Source organism: Lampetra planeri, chromosome 45, assembly GCF_965212315.1.
Source record: "Lampetra planeri chromosome 45, kcLamPlan1.2.h2, whole genome shotgun sequence".
Lineage (NCBI taxonomy): Eukaryota > Metazoa > Chordata > Hyperoartia > Petromyzontiformes > Petromyzontidae > Lampetra > Lampetra planeri.
Window position 1 is genome coordinate 9,289,919 of NC_136151.1, and position 20,098 is coordinate 9,310,016.

The 20,098-nt window shown below is 51.4% G+C and overlaps 1 protein-coding gene across 1 annotated transcript; it reads right to left on the reverse strand.

The window, feature by feature from the left end:
* Positions 1-4,729: 4,729 nt before the first annotated feature.
* LOC144733157 (E3 ubiquitin-protein ligase TRIM58-like) lies at positions 4,730-19,434 on the reverse strand. The gene is made up of 8 exons (XM_078614940.1): positions 18,841-19,434; positions 18,510-18,545; positions 17,555-17,650; positions 17,116-17,349; positions 16,017-16,039; positions 13,993-14,108; positions 5,371-5,861; positions 4,730-5,274 (listed from the first exon to the last, which is right to left on the reverse strand). The coding sequence occupies exons 1-8, from the start codon at positions 19,141-19,143 to the stop codon at positions 5,209-5,211; spliced, it is 1,365 nt and encodes a 454-aa protein (XP_078471066.1). The 5' UTR covers positions 19,144-19,434; the 3' UTR covers positions 4,730-5,208.
* Between the last annotated feature and the right edge of the window lie 664 nt (positions 19,435-20,098).

The following is a 20,098-nucleotide window of genomic DNA, read 5'->3' on the forward strand; positions in this document are numbered from 1 at the left end:
TTTCTGGCTGTGCCCACAGATGTTGCGAAATCCTTAACGATCCACATATAGCACAAAACCCCTCCTCCTCCTCCCCTACGTCGGCAGAAGAGACCCCCTTGGGGGAGGATCTGAAACGTGGCATGGAACGAGACATCAACGCACCCTGCTCGTAGACCTTTTACATCATCGTCATCTAAGCCAGGAAGACTGTAACTGGTCAACTGGAAGGATCATGAGTTAAACCCCTCCCCCCCTCTTCATAGCAGCAGTGGCACAGCACACTCCTAGCGCAATGGGCGAGCAAGGAGCATTTCAGACGTAATCTTTCGGGAAAAGGAGTTTGGGGGAGCTCGAGACCAGGTGGGCCACTTTGTACAGAGTTTTAAATGGGCCGGTCGGAATAGCGGGGCCCTGGAAAAAGAGGGTTTGATAGCCCCCTGGGTGTTTGAGCAGGAGCGAAACTCGGAATGTTTGTTGGGTACGTTGAACTTCTTTCGCACCGCGCGTAGTGAACCGTGGCAGTGTTGAGTCTATGGGCAGTGATTAATCTATATGGGTAGTGTTAGTCTATGGGCAGTGTTGAATCTATATGGGGAGTGTTAGTCTATGGGCAGTGTTGAATCTCTATGGGTAGTGTTAGTCTATGGGAATTGTTCAATCTATATTAATGTTAGTCTATGGGTAGTGTTGAATCTATATGAGTAGTGTTAGTCTATGGGCAGTGTTGAATCTATATGGGTAGTGTTAGTCTATGGGCAATATTGAATCTATATGGGTAGTGTTAGTCTATGGGCAATATTGAATCTATATGATTAGTGTTAGTCTATGGACAGTGTTGAATCTATATGAGTAGTTTTGATCTTTGGGCGGTGTTGAATCTATATGGGCAGTGTTGAATCTATATGGGTAGTTTTCGTCTATGGGCATTATGTATGTATGTGTGTATGTATGGTGAACTTCTTTCGCACCGTACGTAGCCAACCGTGGCTAATCGGAGGTTTACAGAATCATCAACATCAGCAACAGCAGCAAACGTTGCACTGCTGGGTGAAGACTTCTCCAAGCCATCACCACTTCTCACGGTACAGTCTCTCGCTCTGCCAGACTTGACTTGCAGTCACTTCCGTCACTCAGGCACCTCGAATCGCTCCATTTCAAGTGAATTCCGCCAAGCCTCCACGGCGTAAACAATCGGAGGACTTTACACACCGGGTTTGGTGATGTATGGACGTGGCATTATTTTACTCGGCGCAATATCGTGATCGTTGTAATTCTCGCTGTAACTTGAAATGTGATGTTTCTCGGGGAATCTATTTTACGAGTTTAACACGTGAGGCTTTCGTTTACGTAACAGTTGCGTTTTTATCCCTTGCTTGCAAATATTTTCTTTAATCATAATCCTTACTTTAGTTAAGTATTTAAATATATACTTTCGTAATATACTCTACATTATGTGATTGGTTGCCAATTTAAATTTTTTCTCTCTTCGTTATGTATTCATTTTCATTTCTTCCAGTGCCTTGTTGAAACGCCTGGCCCAGCCCCAGAGCCGTCCAGGATCTCCGCTCATACTCGAGGCAGGAAGAGCACAACTCGTTTCGTGCGTGGGAGCAGTCCGAGAGATGCGTGGTGCGACGCGTGAATGTTGAAGTCTTTACGATATGGCATTAGGGCCGGATTAAGGAGTGTGGGGCTTTAGGGGCTGCAAGCCCAGGGGACCTCCGCAAGCTGAAGGGCCTCCAGAGATGAAGTGAAAAGTGATTTCATTTGTGAACGCTGAATTGTTTTTGTCGTTAACCCTTGTAAAAAAATACATTTGATTTTTCTTTAACTTTGTTTTCCTTTTGAAAATATTACTGGGGGGGCCTCACCGTACCTGTGTTTACACCATTGGAACCTCCTTTGCCAGTAGAAAAATGATAATTGGTTTTTTACCCTTTTATCTGGCAACAAAACTGACCCCCTTTTTTTTACAAGGAGTCATGTTTGCATTGACCACAATACCTGCAGTCGGAATGCAAACAAAAAACATAACTCTGATAATGTATGCACTGTCCTTAAAATTGATTGGTCCACACCCGAGACAGCTTTCTTTAGCGCCTAGTCTCACATGGTCCAACACCATGTGAGACTAGGCGTACCTGTGTTGTGCAGTACTATAAGGGCTGTTGCCGTTTATTAAACCACTCTCACTCGGCATTCAACACTCACACCAGTGTAGGTGCACTCTATCTCGATCCTTCACCCGGACACCGAATACTCTTTGGACCCTACCCTCAGCCATCCCTTTGGCTCTCTCGCTCGTCTGACCAGAGCGAGGGATCAGCCAACACCGCTCAGCGACGAGGAGAGGGACCCTGACTACAGCCGCTCCTTACCCTGTCCCCCAACGACGACCTCGCCCCCGTCACGGGGTCCCCCTTAAGAACCCCTTGGGCGGCTCCTCCCCCCCAGCTCGGCACCGCCCACGTTCCCGAAAGTGATTTCCCGAAAGCCCCTTACGTAACCCGTGACGTTACGTCATCCCTGACTCTCAACCCGCTCGCACCCCTCATTGGTTACTCACAATACTCCTCTACACCTGTAGCCCAGGGGGCCTACAAAATCTTAATCCGGCCCTGTATGGGATATGGGAAAACCCGACCTGAATTCCACTGAACGGCAGCCGAATCGTCTAAATACCGGCACTATAAACGCGTTGCTTGAACCCGGGGCGCTCTTCTGGGCTCTGCGTGTTGTTCGCAGCAGATAGCGGATGCCTTCGACTCGACGCCCGAGTTGGACCCGTGGGAAAACCCGACCAGAATTCCACGGGACGCGCGCGGCCTCTGGACTCGTCCGCTTTCGCTTACAGTCGGACAAAAAACGCGGCACTGCTGTTGAAAAGCTTCCTTCTGCCGCAAGGTTGCCACTTGCCAACTGCGAGCGAAATGGAGGGTGGGGGGGTGGTTGGGTGGCATTCCCCGCGATGACCACGGCGCACTCCGCGGTGGCAATGGCAGCGGCGGCAGAGACGGCTCAGTGAGGCGCAGTGGGTCCCAGGCCAGACAGGCAGTGCGATCTGCCGCGGGGTCTGGTTGTTGTTGCTGTTGTGATGGTGGTTGTTATTGTTGTTGTGATAATCGTGGTGGTTATTGATGTGGTGGTTGTTGTTGTGTGGTGATTATGATGGTGGTTGCTATTGTGGTGGTTGTTGTTGTGATGGTGGTGGTTGTTGTTGTTTTTGTGATGGTGGTTGTTGTTGCGGTGGTTGATGTTGTTGTAATGATGGTGGTTGTTAGATGATGGTGGTGGTTGTTGTTGTGCTGGTTATTGTTGTAGTGTTTGTTGCTGTGATTATGGTGGTTGTTGTTGTGGTGGTTGTTGTTGTGGTGGTTCTTGTTGTGATGGTGGTTGTGATGATAGTGGTTATTGTTGTTGTGATGGTGGTGGTTGTTGTGGTTGTTGTGATGATGGTAATTGTTGTTGTGATGATGGTGGCTGTTGTTGTGGTGGTTGTTGTAATGATGGTGGTTGTTGTTGCTGCTCTACCGCCTTCTCCTGGCGAGCACCAGGGCCACGTGGCTCCTCGTCGACTCGCCCTCGCGGGGAGTTCACGGCAGCGTCAGTGCGTGACCCACCAACCCCCCTCCCTTCTCAGAATCTGAAGTTTGTAGTGCAGGAGGAATCCGATGAGCTGTGAGGCTCTTTGCGTTCACAGTAGGGCTTAACGATGAATCGATTTAAAATCGAAATCGCAATTTGACAAAATGCGATTAGCAAATCGCAAACGCTGTGATCTTTTGCGAATTGAAAAGTCCTATTACTTCTAGATTTGAAGCTTTCGTGACTGCAATGATTCATATTCTTAGGTTTTTTCGGTAAAGTCACGTAGGTAAAAACATTATTGTAATTGTTTACGTTGTATTATTATAACTATTTATTTAACTTAACAATTGGTCTATATTCCATTGTTCTATTTCAATTGAAACATTTGAATAAATACGTGTTGGAAGCAATTCATATCTTTTAAGTTATCATCCTTGTGTAGTGGGTCAATAACTAGAGGAGTCTCTTTCTGAGGCAACACGTGATTTATTTAACAGTAACCGCTTAACACAGAGGGGTAACGACCCCTCACACCTGATAACTATGGAGGTCGTTCCGCCAGAATGAATACGCCTCACACTGGCTATTCTAACTCTTCTTGAGTGAAGCTGGGTCTTCACTGGTATATAAGCTGGAGCCTACCCTTGCCAGGGGTACGCCTCTGCCCATTGGGCTCTTCTCTTCAGGAGGCTCTTGATCTTCGGATAGACGACGACTGCCAGGACCGTTCGGAGGTCCGGGTTTTTATACAAGTCCGTGGCTTGCTCCGCCCCGGCCACGCTTTCCTTCCAGAACCTTCCACCAGGTCTTGGGAGGGTGACATCATCCTCCAACCCCCTACTGGGGGCTGGGGTCTTCGTCCCTGGATGCGCTATCCCATAGGGGTTACCGTTGGCCCTTTCGGCCATAGTCCCTGGACACTGGGCTAAGTCACTCTTCTGCCCCCTATTGACACATGTGGGATACTACCAGCTGACAGTAATGGGAGTGCACAATAATACCTCTACACTTGCATTCCAATATTTCGAGCAATTCATATTTTGATGATATCACGTGGTAATGCTCCATCACAAGTTTTAAGTCTATTACGCAGTGAATATTGAACTGCAGATTGACTTAAATATTTTTTATCGCAAATCAAATCGCACAACTGCATTGCTGTTGTTTGTGTTCTCTATTTATTGTAGAATCGACGATACAAGTGTTACGATGCCACTGTCGTACATTTATACTTTTAAAAATTAATATTATTATTGTTGTATATCTCCCACAACCCATGACACCACGAATGTATAAAGACATCCCAGTTTACCATTGCTAATCACTGCACCACTATCAATTACACCCCAGTGTATAAACACATCCCAGTTCACCATTGATAATCACTGCACCTCTACACTACAGTCACACTCCTCTGGCAGGGTGAATACATCCACGTTGGCTTCACACACACACAGAGCAGTACTTATTTTATCAACCCCCCCTCCCCCCTAAAAAGGTTGTGATGATTGTTTACGCTCAGACCCCCCTCCCCCCCGTTCTGATGGACAACCACCAGCCAGTCGAGTGACGGTGACGAGGGTGGCGAGCGACGTGCGTCGTGGCGTCTGCCCTCTGCGCTGTTCGCGTTCACCTCTCTCAGGACGCACCACTCAGATCCACGATCTTCACTGAGTCACAAACTTTATAGTACGACATCACAAGCTCCAAAACCCCGAACCACCCCACTCGCAGCCCCACTCGCAGCCCCACTCGCAGCCCCACTCCCAGCCCCACTCCCAGCCCCACTCCCAGCCCCACTCCCAGCCCAGGGTGTAAGGGCTGAGAGAAAGTTGCATGAAATGAGTGCAACAGCGCCATGGAGTCTGCGTTGTAAAACGACAGCAGCACCGCGTCCCAGTCCAGGTGGACCCCGACTCTCCGCGGAGGCTCCGGCACCGACAGTGATGTCACTACCCCGCCATGCAGCGCTGAGAAGATGTCGCCATATTTACGTAGACACCAGGAGACGTCGCTCCCTCCCAGGCGGCACTCAACACCATCCCCTCTCCGTGGGATCGTCCCGTACGCGACTCCAACCCGACAGCACCTCACGCTCCCCACGTCCACCTCCCAGTAGTGCTGACCCGACGAGAAGCTCTCAGCGCACAGGGCTTGTCGCCAACCATCAAAGCGCTGTGGGTGTTTGGGGCGACGCATGGGGACATCGCTCCACGTCACCGTCCTGAGATCCGAGGAAATCTGGAGGCCGTCGTGGGCTGAGTTTGTGTCCAGAGTCGGTGAGCGTCCATCTGTGGTGAGGACATCGACGACGCCCGCACAGCGGTCACGGCGACGCGTGCGCAGTAGCGGCACGAGCAGTGCACGTGGCGAGTACACACACACACACAGACACGTGGCGTGTACACACACACAGACACGTGGCGTGTACACACACACATACAGACACGTGGCGTGTACACACACAGACACGTGGCGTGTACACACACACAGACACGTGGCGTGTACACACACACAGACACGTGGCGTGTGCACACACAGACACGTGGCGTGTACACACACACGCTCGTGTTGTCTGTTGTGTTGTGGTCATACCGCCGTATGTGATATGGAACACATTGCATAGCACGTTTACGTCACATGCATACAGTAGTTGTTAGTATTAGTGTACACATACTTTTATTCGTTAGTATCGCGTCTCTCTACAAATAGGACGCCTGTACAATAGCCACCACAGACATTGTGTGTCACTCCACTGCTGGATGAGCGCCTCCCCGCGCCGTGCGCGTCCTGTGGGGGGTTACTTGACCATACTTCACCGCTCTCGTCGGTGCGCCTTGGCGATGGTGGGGATGGCGAACATAGAAGCGTAGAGGTGCAGTACAACAGTGGATCACGCTGCGCTGCCCTCTGCTGTCCACCCCGTCGCAACGGTGTAAAGTTTTTACTTTAATTAAACTAATTTCGATGCCTGAAGATCTCCAGGTCCTTTGCTGTTGAGTGTTGACACTCCGGATTTAGAAAAGCGCGTTCAGAGTACTCGGCTGCCGCTATAAATGTCCACACAACGATGATGACGATGACGACGATATCAGCCTCAGCGTAGCGATAGGCGCACTGCGCTACGAACCCGGCGACCCGAGTTTGATTCCCGCTCACGGCCAACACCGGTGATGATCATCTGAACCGGTCCTGGGCTTCGTTTGGTCGACTCAGCCTCAAATGAGTACCTGTTGCGGTGTGTAGTTAACGCCGCCACTAGGGAGACAAAGGCGGCCGGGCGTGGTGCTGGCCACCCACCCCTTCGTGTGCCGTGCCGGCCTTCATAGGTGCTGCTACTCACTAACAGCACTTGCCCCTACAGTCTGTTAAGGCTATACGGTGGATTTTTGTTTTTGGGTTAGTAGGTGAGTGAGTGCTTGTGTAGTGGTGGTATTGACGTGCGCCGACTGTGACAGTGATGGATCACGGGGCGGCGCGGGGTGCGGGGTTGGGCACGCGTTGGGGGCGTGGTGTGGACGCCCGCGCCGGGAGTGACAGATGACGAGGCGGCGCGGAGTGAGTGGTGAGGCACGATGAGATGTGGGAAAAGAGGATCGTAGCCAGCGCCCGGCGATAGGTCGAATAAGTGGGTGCTCGCAGCGACGTCCGCAGGTGGGGTATAAAGGGGGACGCGCGAGAGCACTCGGGGAGAGTTACCCAGTTGAAGACCCGAAGACGGAGCTGAAGACTTAGCCGCCGCGTAGCTAAGTGGATGTTGGTCATCCGAGTAGCTCAGTGGCGTTAGTCGCCGAGTAGCTAAGTGGATGTTGGTCATCCGAGTAGCTCAGTGGCGTTAGTCGCCGAGTAGCTAAGTGGATGTTGGTCATCCGAGTAGCTCAGTGGGCGTTAGTCGCCAAGTAGCTAAGTGGGTGGTTGTCACCCGAGTACTAAGTGGATGTTGGTCATCCGAGTAGCCCAGTGGCGTTAGTCGCCGAGTAGCTAAGTGGATGTTGGTCATCCGAGTAGCTCAGTGGGCGTTAGTCGCCAAGTAGCTAAGTGGGTGTTTGTCACCCGAGAGCTAAGTGGATGTTGGTCATCCGAGTAGCTCAGTGGGCGTTAGTCGCCAAGTAGCTAAGTGGGGGTTTGTCACCCGAGATACAAAGTAGGTGTTAGTCACCTGTAACCAAGTTTGATAAAATAAAGAGTGTGTTACCCGTGAAGTCGTCTCCCGCCGAGTTACTACACTACAACTGGCGTCAGAAGTAAACCTGTCTTCAAGAAGTATGGACACAAGGAAGACTACCCGTACCCACGAGCGAGGTCGGGATGACGACGGCGTACCGGGGACACCGACCTCGGTAGTAGAGGACGAGGAGTTGCCGCCGATGCGGCACTTAGCGGTGATGGCCGACGCTCCGCTTGCCTCCGACACCAGCCTCCAGGACGCGCACTCCCGGTTGGCGGAGTTGCTACTCGCCGCCGCCGCTGTCTTGGCCGACATCTCCGTTCCGGCGAGCGGAAAAACGGCTGCGGGGGTCGTGGAGGAAGCGACGTTGGAGGATTCCCGCCAAAAGGCGCTTCGCGCCAAAAGTCTGGAAGTTGCCGCCGTTTTTGGGGGGCCGCCACCGATTGGCGGGAAAGACGGACGCCACGTGGCCGGACACCTCCGCGCAGCGCAGCCCACGTCATCAGCGCGCGCCGGAGCCCTCCATTTTGCGCCTGACAACCGAGCCGACATTTTACACAACTCCAGCGGAGTGCGGGAAAATCTCTCCGACGTCGACGACGATCGGGTCCTCCAGCAAAGATTGCCCGCGCTGTCGGCGTTCAAGGCGGATGGGGGCGACTGGGGAGCCTTCCAACGAAGGTTCCTCGCTCATCAGGAGATGTCGGGGTGGTCCGACACCACTGCCCTGCGTGCGTTGCCAGCGATGCTTGACGACGACGCGCTTGCAGCCTTCACATCTGCTGCAAGGTCGTCCCGCTCTACGCTCCAGGCCGCACTACACCTGATGGCGAAGGTGTTCGGGCCGCCCTCCACGTGTCGCCACCAGTTCTACGATCGGCGGAAGGTGGCTGGGGAAACGACGCTAGCCTACCGCACGGCACTGCTCGCCTTGGCGGACGCAGCTTTTCCCCGCATGGATAAGGAGGGGAAGGACGCCATGGTGACGGAGCAGCTGCTGGTGTTGGCCCACGAGTTGGGGGTCCCCATCAACGTGGCAGACGAGATGGAGATCTGCTCCCTGGCGATCGCCACGAGCATTCACGCGTACGAGGTCCTCAAACGCAAGCCGGGGGTCGTCTGCAAATGGCAGGGGAACGCGGCACTGGCCGCCACGGATGCCAGCAATACGGGTATCGGGGGGGTGCTCTCACAGGTGGTAGGGGGGGTTGAACGGGTGGTCGCCTACGGTAGTAGGGTTCTTTCCCCCGCAGAACAACGCTATTGCGTAACTCGTCGTGAATTGTTAGCCATTGTGTTTTTTACACAGCAATTCAGGCCGTATCTTTACGGCCGTCATTTTACGGTCCGGACGGACCATGCGGCTCTACAATACGCTATGCGCGTGGCACAGCCATCGGGCCAATTGTCCCGATGGTTGGAGGTCCTTCAAGACTACCAATTCACGACGATTTACCGCAAGGGGTTGCGGCACTCAAACGCGGACGCCTTGTCGCGGTTGCCGCGGTGCACGGACTGCACATGTTTGTCGGGATCAGCGCGGTGCAAACCCCCGGTCGCCGGCACCCCGGGAGTTGCGCTCGCCGCCACCGACACCCCGGGAGAGGACGCTCCCACGGGGAGGGATTCGCTGTTGTCGTTGCCCCTCATTGAGTGGGGCCGCCTCCAGATGTCTGACAGCTCCCTACTTACGCTGCGTCGGAAAGTTGGCGCTCCCGAAGAAGGGGAGGCGCGGGTCGGTTCCTGGGTGTGCAGACAGGGCCTTTTGAAGAGGTGGGACAACATGTCCCGGCGTCACGTGCTCGTTGTGCCTGTTGCTATGCGGGGTAGGGTTGTTCTGGCAGCTCATGAACGGCTCATGCATCTGGGGTTTCACAAAACGCTCGCCCTAATCCAGCGAGACTATTATTGGCCGGGGATGGGTAACGACGTGGCGAATATTCTTAAGGGATGCGTAGGGTGCGCAAAAAGGAAACCGCCACCATTGGCAGCTAATCCACCGCTGCAATCCATTCAGGTTTCGCGTATAAACGAATTGGTAGCGTTGGACATCTTGGGGCCCTTTCCGGTTACACCAAGGGGAAATAGGTTCCTGCTGGTTGGCGTGGAATACTTCACCCGATGGCCTATGGCATGGCCGCTCGCCAACCAGTCGGCTGCGGCGGTGGCGGACGCCTTTGTCCAGGGTTATGTGTTGGACAAAGGCGCCCCCGAACGCTTGCTGACGGATCAAGGGAAGAATTTTTCGAGCGTTTTGTTGCGCGAGGTGTGCGACCTGTTGGGTACAAAGAAAGTGCGTACTTCCCCCTACCACCCGCAGACTGACGGGATGGTTGAGCGTCTGAACAGGACGATTACGTCTATGTTGTGCCAACAGGTCTGCGACGATCAGGTTGATTGGGACTTACAGGTGCCGGGGGTACTCGCGGCCTATCGAATGGCCCCTCATGCGGCGACGGGGTTTTCCCCATTTTTTCTTATGTATGGGCGGGAGGCCGATCCGGCCATGGACGTCCAACTGGGGATTTCCCAGCCACGTGCAAAATCTAAATTGGCAGACCACATCAAATTTAATATCGCCAAATTGACTGAAGCGCGCGAGGCGGCAAGGTTGAATTCGCGGTCGCGGCAAATTGCAAACGAGAAATTGCATGAGCGGAGGGTGCATACGCATGATTGGAAACCAGGCGATAAGGCCTGGCTGCATTGTCCACATGCACCGTTGGCTACGTCCCCCAAGTTGTTGAGACCTTGGAGGGGACCGGTGGAAATTGTGCGGCTTGCACGACCCCAGAGTATACAGATTAAATGGGGGAAACGCCGTTGGTATGTGCACCCCTCCCGACTGAAGCCCTATGCGGCACCGTGTGACCCCGTTCTGTGCCGTGACGACCGGGCGTGTGATGTGACCGTCGACTCGGGGAGGGAGGTGTCGCAGGCTGATCCTCACGTGTCTCCACCTGACCCACCCCCAGGTGCCTCGGGCTTGACGGCTGCTGACCGTCGAGAGCCTGAACCCCGGGGCACGCACGAGTCCTCGATGCCTGGCCGGTGTCTTCCTGAACCGCCGGCACCACCGGACGTTCAACCGCGTCTGGTGCCGTACGACGGACCGGCAAGGCGGACTCGGGCTAGGTCTCAACAATTTTCATGAAGACGTTTTTTGCTCTACACCGAGCTCGCCCGGTGTTCCCCTCTGCCGGGGTAATGTCCCGTTGTAGGGACGCTCGGAAGAAAAGGGGACACTGCACGAGTCGAAAGAAAAAAAAAAAAAAAATTTCCATTTATTTTTTTTGCATACACATTGCTATTGTCACTCGCCGGTTTGTATATATTGTTCTATTGTCGCGGTGGCATTGGTTGAGGGTTGCGGATGGTAGTGTTCGCGTCGTGTTGTGTTGTTAGCTTAGTTGTTGTTCTTCTTGTTGTGTTGTGTTACGGGGCACACAGGGGGGGTTTGTATAATTTTATAGCAGCCGGGGCGGCTGCGAGCTATGTGGTAGGGGGTGATGTAGTGGTGGTATTGACGTGCGCCGACTGTGACAGTGATGGATCACGGGGCGGCGCGGGGTGCGGGGTTGGGCACGCGTTGGGGGCGTGGTGTGGACGCCCGCGCCGGGAGTGACAGATGACGAGGCGGCGCGGAGTGAGTGGTGAGGCACGATGAGATGTGGGAAAAGAGGATCGTAGCCAGCGCCCGGCGATAGGTCGAATAAGTGGGTGCTCGCAGCGACGTCCGCAGGTGGGGTATAAAGGGGGACGCGCGAGAGCACTCGGGGAGAGTTACCCAGTTGAAGACCCGAAGACGGAGCTGAAGACTTAGCCGCCGCGTAGCTAAGTGGATGTTGGTCATCCGAGTAGCTCAGTGGCGTTAGTCGCCGAGTAGCTAAGTGGATGTTGGTCATCCGAGTAGCTCAGTGGCGTTAGTCGCCGAGTAGCTAAGTGGATGTTGGTCATCCGAGTAGCTCAGTGGGCGTTAGTCGCCAAGTAGCTAAGTGGGTGGTTGTCACCCGAGTACTAAGTGGATGTTGGTCATCCGAGTAGCCCAGTGGCGTTAGTCGCCGAGTAGCTAAGTGGATGTTGGTCATCCGAGTAGCTCAGTGGGCGTTAGTCGCCAAGTAGCTAAGTGGGTGTTTGTCACCCGAGAGCTAAGTGGATGTTGGTCATCCGAGTAGCTCAGTGGGCGTTAGTCGCCAAGTAGCTAAGTGGGGGTTTGTCACCCGAGATACAAAGTAGGTGTTAGTCACCTGTAACCAAGTTTGATAAAATAAAGAGTGTGTTACCCGTGAAGTCGTCTCCCGCCGAGTTACTACACTACACTTGTATGGGTGAGTGAGTGGTTGATTCGACGAGTGGGGGAGAAAGTGAGTGGATGATGTAGTAAATGTGTGAGCAGATGAGTGAGTGGGGGAGTGATTGAGTGGGTGTGTGGGGGAGAGAGTGAGTGGGTGAGGTATTATGAGTACGTGAGTGAGTGGTTGCGTGGATTGATGGGTAAGTGAGTGGGTGAGTAAGAGTGTAAGTCGATGATTGGGTGGGTGGGTGAGTGAGTGGTTGGGTGGGTGGATGGATGGGTGAGTAAGTGAGTGGGGGAGTACGAGTGAGTGGGTGAGTCAGTGAGTGAGTGGTTTTGTGGATGAGTGGGGGAGAGAGTGAGCGGATGATGTAGTAAGAGTGTGAGCAGATGAATGAGTGGGGGAGTGATTGAGTGGGTGAGTGAGTAGGTGGGGTAGTAAGAGTCAGCGGGAGAGTGAGTGAGTGACGTGACAAGAGTGTGAGAGAGTGTTTAGTCTGGGAAGTATTTTGACCGCGATTGCATCGTCTGATGTGATTGTACTCTAAGAATCCCAAAGCTGCCTTACTCCGGCTCTCTGAACCTCGTGTAGCGATGCACGGTGATGGCTATGTGCGGACAATCTCGCTGCGGTGAGCCACTCTGCTGTGACTTAAGTGAGAGTGATATCGTGCTGGAACAGTTGGTGCACCAGCAGCAGTTGTTCACTCGTATCGCTGTGAACCGTGCAACCTCAGTTTGATTCCCTGCTGTGGCTAACGGGGCCGAGAGACATCAGAACTGGTCCCTGTCCTCAGGGCCAGATTAAGATTTTCTAGGCCCCTGGGCTAGAGGTACTGTGAGCCCCCACCCGCCCCCAGACATATTTTCCAAAGGAAACAAAGTAATAAAATGTAATTTTTTTACAAGGCTAACAAATCAAATTCAGCATTCACAAGTGAAATAACTTTTCATTTAATCACTGGAGGCCTTCCAGCTGGCGGAGACCCCTGGGCTGCAGCCCCTGAAGCCCCCCACGCCTTAATCCGGCCCTGCCTGTCCTACCCATTCGCAGACAACACAGATATTCAGTGGCCACCGTCGTGAGGTGTGGTCAAGCAAACCCTCATATTCGACACACCGTGGGAGGCCTTCATCCGGTCATAGATTGGTAAAAGGGCCGTAAATGGGGATTCTTACAGTGGAACTCTGTGACCAAATCACTTACATTCCGTTACACTTTTTAAAGTCCCGATTGTGAAGGCTGCCATCGCGATGACGATGAAACAGATGCAGTCTCCATCGTGCACTTCGTTATATGTTCACAGTTTAATCCCAAATTTGTCCGCTAGTGAGCGTTCTAACTGCAATAGGTTACTTATCCTTTGGGTATTTCGGTAAAGTCACGTAGATAGCTACAAATTAATTAAATAATACATATAAAATAATAAATATAAAATAAACATATTTATCAGTTTTATTAATTTGTACCTATCTACGTGATTTTACCGAAAGACCAAAAGGATATGAATTCCTGCAGTCACGAAAGCTTTAAGTCGAGGTAACTTATCATTTGGGCTCACGTTCATCTTAATTCTCACCTAGCGGCCACTTTCCTCAACGAACCGTGCACCCACTGCACCCAAGCGTGATGGTCAGCGTTTGAATGAGGGTGACAGGACTGGGACGTACTTCGTCCGTAGCTTACAAAATCGCCCGTTTGCTCTCAAGAAACGCACTGTTACGTTGCTGTTGTTGTTGTTTGCACCTCTTGATGAGCGAGACGCATCGTGCTGTTGACAATCTTTCACCCGGAACCTCGGTGGACGTTTCATGACCTGCATGTACGCAGGTCTCCCTTGCCATGAATGCTCTCAAGCCAGAGGTAAAAAAAAGGATGACCTCCAAATGGGTGGGATTTATCGGTAATCCGGAGTCTGTGATGGAGTCTAACGAAGATCGATGTGGCAGAGGGACGTACCGAGAAAAGACAGAAGATTAGTTCTAACGCCGCCCACTGAGATGACTTTTGCGAGGTTCAAACTGCAGGAGACGGGGGCTGGGTCATCCTGAATCTCCTGGGAGATGGAGCTCCTCCTGCACTCACACCACAGGAAACACACAGAGTCTCATGAGGGTCCAGGTCTCTACACTCACAGCACAGGACACACACAGAGTCTCATGAGGGTCCAGGTCTGTACACTCACAGCACAGGACACACACAGAGTCTCATGAGGGTTCATGTCTCTCTACACTCACAGCACAGGACACACACAGAGTCTCATGAGGGCTGCAATGTTTCTCTACACACGGGCAAGACAGGCAGTCCTTGACTTATAAACAGCCCGTACTTATGAACCACATTCCATTAAATATTTCAAAAAATAACATTGACTTAAAACGCGAACTCGCAATTGCAAACTGAACCGCAGAACTATTTTTTTCAGGTGAGCGATCCTCCACGCAATGTAATGAGGCGGACTCGCGCTTGGAGTGAGTGTTTACGTGTGTGTGTGCGTGCGGACGTGTGTGTAAAACTATGAGTTTGTAGGGAGTGGTGGTATCGCGGAGAGTGCGCTACGCGATGAAAGTGGCGACCCAGGTACAATTTCCGCTCACGGACAACACTGGTGACGATGATCTGAACCGGTCTCGGGCCTCCCCTAGGTCGACCCAGCCTCAAATGAGTACCTGGTGCGGTGTGTAGTAAACATCGCTAGCACTGGGGAGACAAAGGCGGTCGGGCGTGGTGCTGGCCACCCACCCCTTCGTGTGCCGTATCGGCCTTCATAGGTGCTCGCTAACAGCACTTGACCCTCCAGTCTGTTAAGGCTACACGGGGGATCTTTGTCTGTGTGTGCATGCGCGCGTGCCCATTTTGTTGTGGTGACTAATTGCCCCCCCCCCCGCCCGCTTCCGACTACAAGCTCGCATCAATGTAATCGAATTTGTTTTCTATTTATGTTAATTTGTTGTACGTTTAATTTCCTATACAGACTATTTTACAGTGTTAGATGAAAATGTAGAACATTTCTTCTTAATTATGAGTTTAGCAATGCTTCCTTTTTTAAATCCTTTATATTAAGTTCACTTGCTTGCTTGCTTGCGCGCTTACGACCGTGCAAATCTTTCGGTCGTTTTTTAACCCACTTCCCGTGATCCAATCGAGCTGACATTTTGCACACAGACTCGTTGTGCGTGACAATTTATGTTCGTGAAAAAATGTTTCCAAAATGTTCCACTTGTTAGGAAAAAAATAATTTCATATTTAATTTAAAATACCAACGTGATAAAAATGAAACTCTTACTCAAGAAAAACAGAAATGAATAATAAAATAAAACCGATGCCACGCATATAAAGGATTTATAGTGAAAAACTTAGTTTTTACGGGTTAATTTTTTAAATCCTTTATATTAAGTTCACTTGCTTGCGCGCTTACGACTGTGCAAATCTTTCGGTCGTTTTTTAACCCACTTCCCGTGATCCAATCGAGCTGACATTTTGCACACAGACTCGTTGTGCGTGACAATTTATTTTCGTGAAAATTTTTTTCCTAAATTTTACACTTTTTAGGAATTTTTTTTTATATTTAATTACCAATTGCTTAATGGTGGCAGGCAATCATCTGACCCATAGGTGGCAGCCATCTCAAGCCAGAGGACGAGAGGACTCTCGCCGCCACGCATATAAAGGATTTATAGTGAAAAACTTTGTTTTTACGGGTTAATTTTTATTGAACCGTAACACATTTTATAACACTGACCGTGTCGGCATTTAAATACAGTGCATTACTGTTTTACAACTTACGAACCGTTCGACTTACGAACGAGTCTCAGGAACAAATTACGTCCGTAACCCGAGGACTGTCTATATGGGATACAATTGACCATATGGGATTACAACTGCATACATTTGCGTTTATCAGGATTCACATCACGACCGTTCGCTGATTTGTCCACGAGGTGGCAGACAGAGCTCGAGTTTGAGTCTGGGTTGGTACTAACCTGAGACTCTCATGCAGGGGATCCTGAAAAAACACAAACCCGCATTTCACGTTAACAATGACATCCTAAACAGATGCGCATCATCCACATAGTCACCTCCTGTTTACAGTGGAGCCTGACATCAAGGAATTAACAAATATCCACAAACGGAGAATGGTGCACAAACAGGGTTATCTATGGAACCTAAATGCCAATATCGAAATTATGAAAACATTAAGAAGAAGCTTTATCCTTTTTGTGAATTAAAATAGATGTTTAGATGTTCAAACACCAAACAGATACCTATTGCAAGGCATCACTTCTCAACCAGAGATATTCCTTCTTTGATACTTGCAGCCTTTGTACTGTTAAGCCTATTCCTATTTTTTCATCAAAAACAAGGTTCGTTTAACTGGACACGGGAAGACCCCAACAAACAACAAAGCCACTGTCTGCAGGTCTACTCTAGCACCTAAACAAATGGTTAAATAAAAGTTCGACAACTCATGTTTCGAACTCTGAATAAACTCAACTTTGTATTTTACCAGATAAGGCACACTTGGCCATGTCGCTATTTTTCAGAAGCGACTTGGCCACGAATGATAGCTCAACGAATTGGCTTATCACGTGGACTTTTGCATTAGCAGCGAAATTCTTTAAACGCGTGATGTTGATTCTAAATGTGGAGAGGAAAAACCAGAGGACCCGGAGACAAAATCTACGCGACTACGGGGGGAGAGAGAGAGAAACGCAAACTCTAAATACAATCGACCCTTCCACATCACGGGGGTTAGGGGCGCAGGCCTCCTGCGATCTGGAAAAACCGCGTAGTTTTGTTTGGTCACCTTAGTCCCTTTGACGAGCGAAGCGAGGACCTCCAGTTACTAAACTTTTGCGGCTTTCTCAAAACTCGGAAAAACTCCCAAAAAATTCCCATTTAATTTCTTATGCCGACCCCGCGATATATCGGAACCGCAATGGGGAAAGCCGCGATGCAAAAGGGTCGACTGTATACTGCAGGCATCGCCAGGGTCGGGGTCGAACCCACGCTCTCCTGCATAGCAGGCGAGGTAGTTAACATCTCCTAGCCACCGCGGCGAGTGAATGGAGGTGGTGCCACCTGCAGGAATGTGAGCGGGTCCTGCACGGCGAGTGCGGCGAGCAGCTGGTTGATCTCCCGCTCTAGGCCGCGTGCTGTGCTCTCGTAGCGATCGATGGCCGCCTGGATGCGGGACAGCGCGGAGCGGCCCTCCTCATCCACGCGCTCCAGCGCCTCCCTCTTCTCCTGCCTCAGCTGCTCCCTCCGGCGCTCAAACTCTCGGCAGATCCGCGTCTTGGTCCCACGCAGAGACTCCTACGTGGGGATATTCGACGGAGCGCTCTCGACACAAAACGCAACAGCGCGATGCGACTTCGAGAAGGACTTCGACACGGCCACGGTCTCGTGACTCCGTATGAAGAGGCATATGATGTAAATTTTGAGAACGAATGGAGGAGGATTTCTCGAGAATATTCACGTGTGTGTGTGTCTGTGTGTGTATCTGTGTGTATCTCTGTACCTGCACGCGATTGTAGTCACCCCTGAGCTGCTGTGTCCGTGATTCAAGCAAAGTCTTCTTCTCCTCTCTCCCCGTCATCTCGCGTCTGAACGCCTCCTATTCACGGGGTAGACAAATACGCGGTGTTTGGTGACTCCCATCATTGTCATCATCATCATCTGGCCCATGTCTTCAGCCCGGAGCCTTGCAGGCAGGTTTCCTGGATTGCCCAGAGATAATCATCATCGCGCTTTTGAAATGTCCTACCTCCCAGTCTGCGAGGTGGTCTTCGGTGGGCAGCACAATATTCCTGTCCCAGGTAGGTGGTCGGATCACAGCGAGGTTCATTGAAGGGGTGCCCCACTTGCACGCTCGGGTCTTCTCCAGTTTTGCCAAACAATGGAATCTAGCGGAACCGATAACCATAACCACCCCCCCCCCCCCGATATCTCCACAGAGCACTTTGCATGCCAACGTTCTGTCACGCAATGCAAATGAGCGGCGTCTATGTTAGAGGCGGTGTTTCATTTTTTTACACGAACTCTTGTAACAGAATCAAATCTAAATCTGCCCCAATCGACGATCAAACCGTGCCTGACGGCCTCGCCTCTCCCACTGGAGTGGCCTTCCGCTTGCCTCTTTGTAAGTCCACGGTCAATGCATTTTTGAGGCGTCTCGCGTGTGAAGCATCTCGCGTTACTCTAAATTTCTCTCATTGGTACTCTCCGCGTACGAATCTTATCACGCCAAGTGTATTTTAAATCTTTGCCAGCCATGCCACAAAGTGCTCTGTCTTATGACTAAACCATGGAACACCCAGCTTTGCCATCCGTTCAAATCAGTGTTGCCCAAAGTTATTTGATTGGCTGTCACAATGCTGACACAGCAGGACTTGCCTAATAATGTGCAAATATAAATTATAAAATACAGACTCTCTAGTAGCAGGAAATTGGATTATCATCAATGTATATCTCACCTGTCTTGTCTGTTGTGCATTTTCCACTGGAACGACCTCATGCCCTCTATGTTCCTGAGCATCGGTGCAGAGTGTGCAGACCGGGCTCTCGTCTTGTTCACAGTAAAGAATGAGCTTCTGTCTGTGCTGCTGGCACTGTCGCCCCGCCATGTTCGCGATGGGAGCTACCACGACGTGATCTCTCAGCCTGGGATTCTCTACGTGAGGCAAAACTAAGTTTGTTTCATGACATGTTGTGCAGCCCGGTGACAGCTTGGTCAGATCGTGTTGTGGTGTCTCGCTCTGAGGGCCTCACCTTCCGTGTCTCCTGCTCCTCCTGCAGCATCAGGACCCTGTGTCCTGTGTGTTCACCTGCGATGGTGCAATTTGAGCAGACTAGTCTGCTGTCTACTGTGCAGTAGAATTCCAGCTCCTTTCTGTGCGTCTGGCACTGTCGCTCCGCCAGGTTCGCGATGTGAGCCACCAGGATGTGGTCTCTCAGCCTGGGATTCTCCACGTGAGGCCTCAAGTGCGTCGCACAGAAGGATATACCACATCTCAGGCAGGTCCTCACTGCAGGGGTCTGGCCGCCACGGCAGTTGTCGCACACGACGGCCGTGGCCATCCCGTCTCCAACTCTGAGCCGCTCCACCATGTTGGCGAGGGCCACGTTCCTCCTCAGCTGGGGTCGCACAAGGAACGCCGCTCGGCACTGCGGGCAGCTGAAGCTGCTCGCCGTCTCCCAGGCGGCCTCCAGGCACCGCAGGCAGAACGCGTGGCTGCAGCTCAACGTGGAGGGGCAGACGAACGTGCCCAGGCAGATGGAGCAGCGCAGCTCACTATCCACACTCTCACTGGGAGTCGCGCTTGTCGTGACCCATGGGCTTCGCTGGGATCGCTCGCTGTGTGGCTCAGAGAGACGCTGATCCAGGATGTCTCTCTTATATCATCATTGACATCACGAGATACTGCCTGAAATGTAAAGCCACGCCTCTAGGTGTGCAAACAGCAGCCTTAAGGTGAACACGGCTACATATACACACCTTTAAATGCATTTTTTTTTTATCGAAGGAAACTACTCTTTAAAAATGTATACACATTATAATGAATGAGCGTTGTTAATGTAAATCAGTGAGGCTGAGCCACGGTGGCTCATTTACGAGATGAGTATCGAGAGATAAACTCATCCTTCCACAGCTCAGCACACAAGTTGGTGTCTATGGTAAGGCAGAGCAATACATTAGGTGCCACGTTGGCAAGATGTTACCTGCCTCGCCCGGTATACAGGAGGTCTTGGGTTTGATTCTGAGCCTGACACCTGCTGTATATTTGTAGTTTGCATCTTTCTCTCTATCTCCATGATTTTCTGAATTCTTCTCCGGGTCGTCCGGTTTTCCCCTAAAACATTTAGAATGAACATCACACATTTCAAAAATGTGGCTGCAATATATAAGTTACTTTTCAAGGGCGGACATGAAAGCAATCCACAATTACACAAAGACAAAGATCCCCCGTGTTGCCTTTACACACTGTTGAGGAAAGTGCTGTTAGCGAGCACCTATGAAGGGGGTGGGCAGCCAGCACCACCCTCGGCCGCCTTTGTCTCTCTA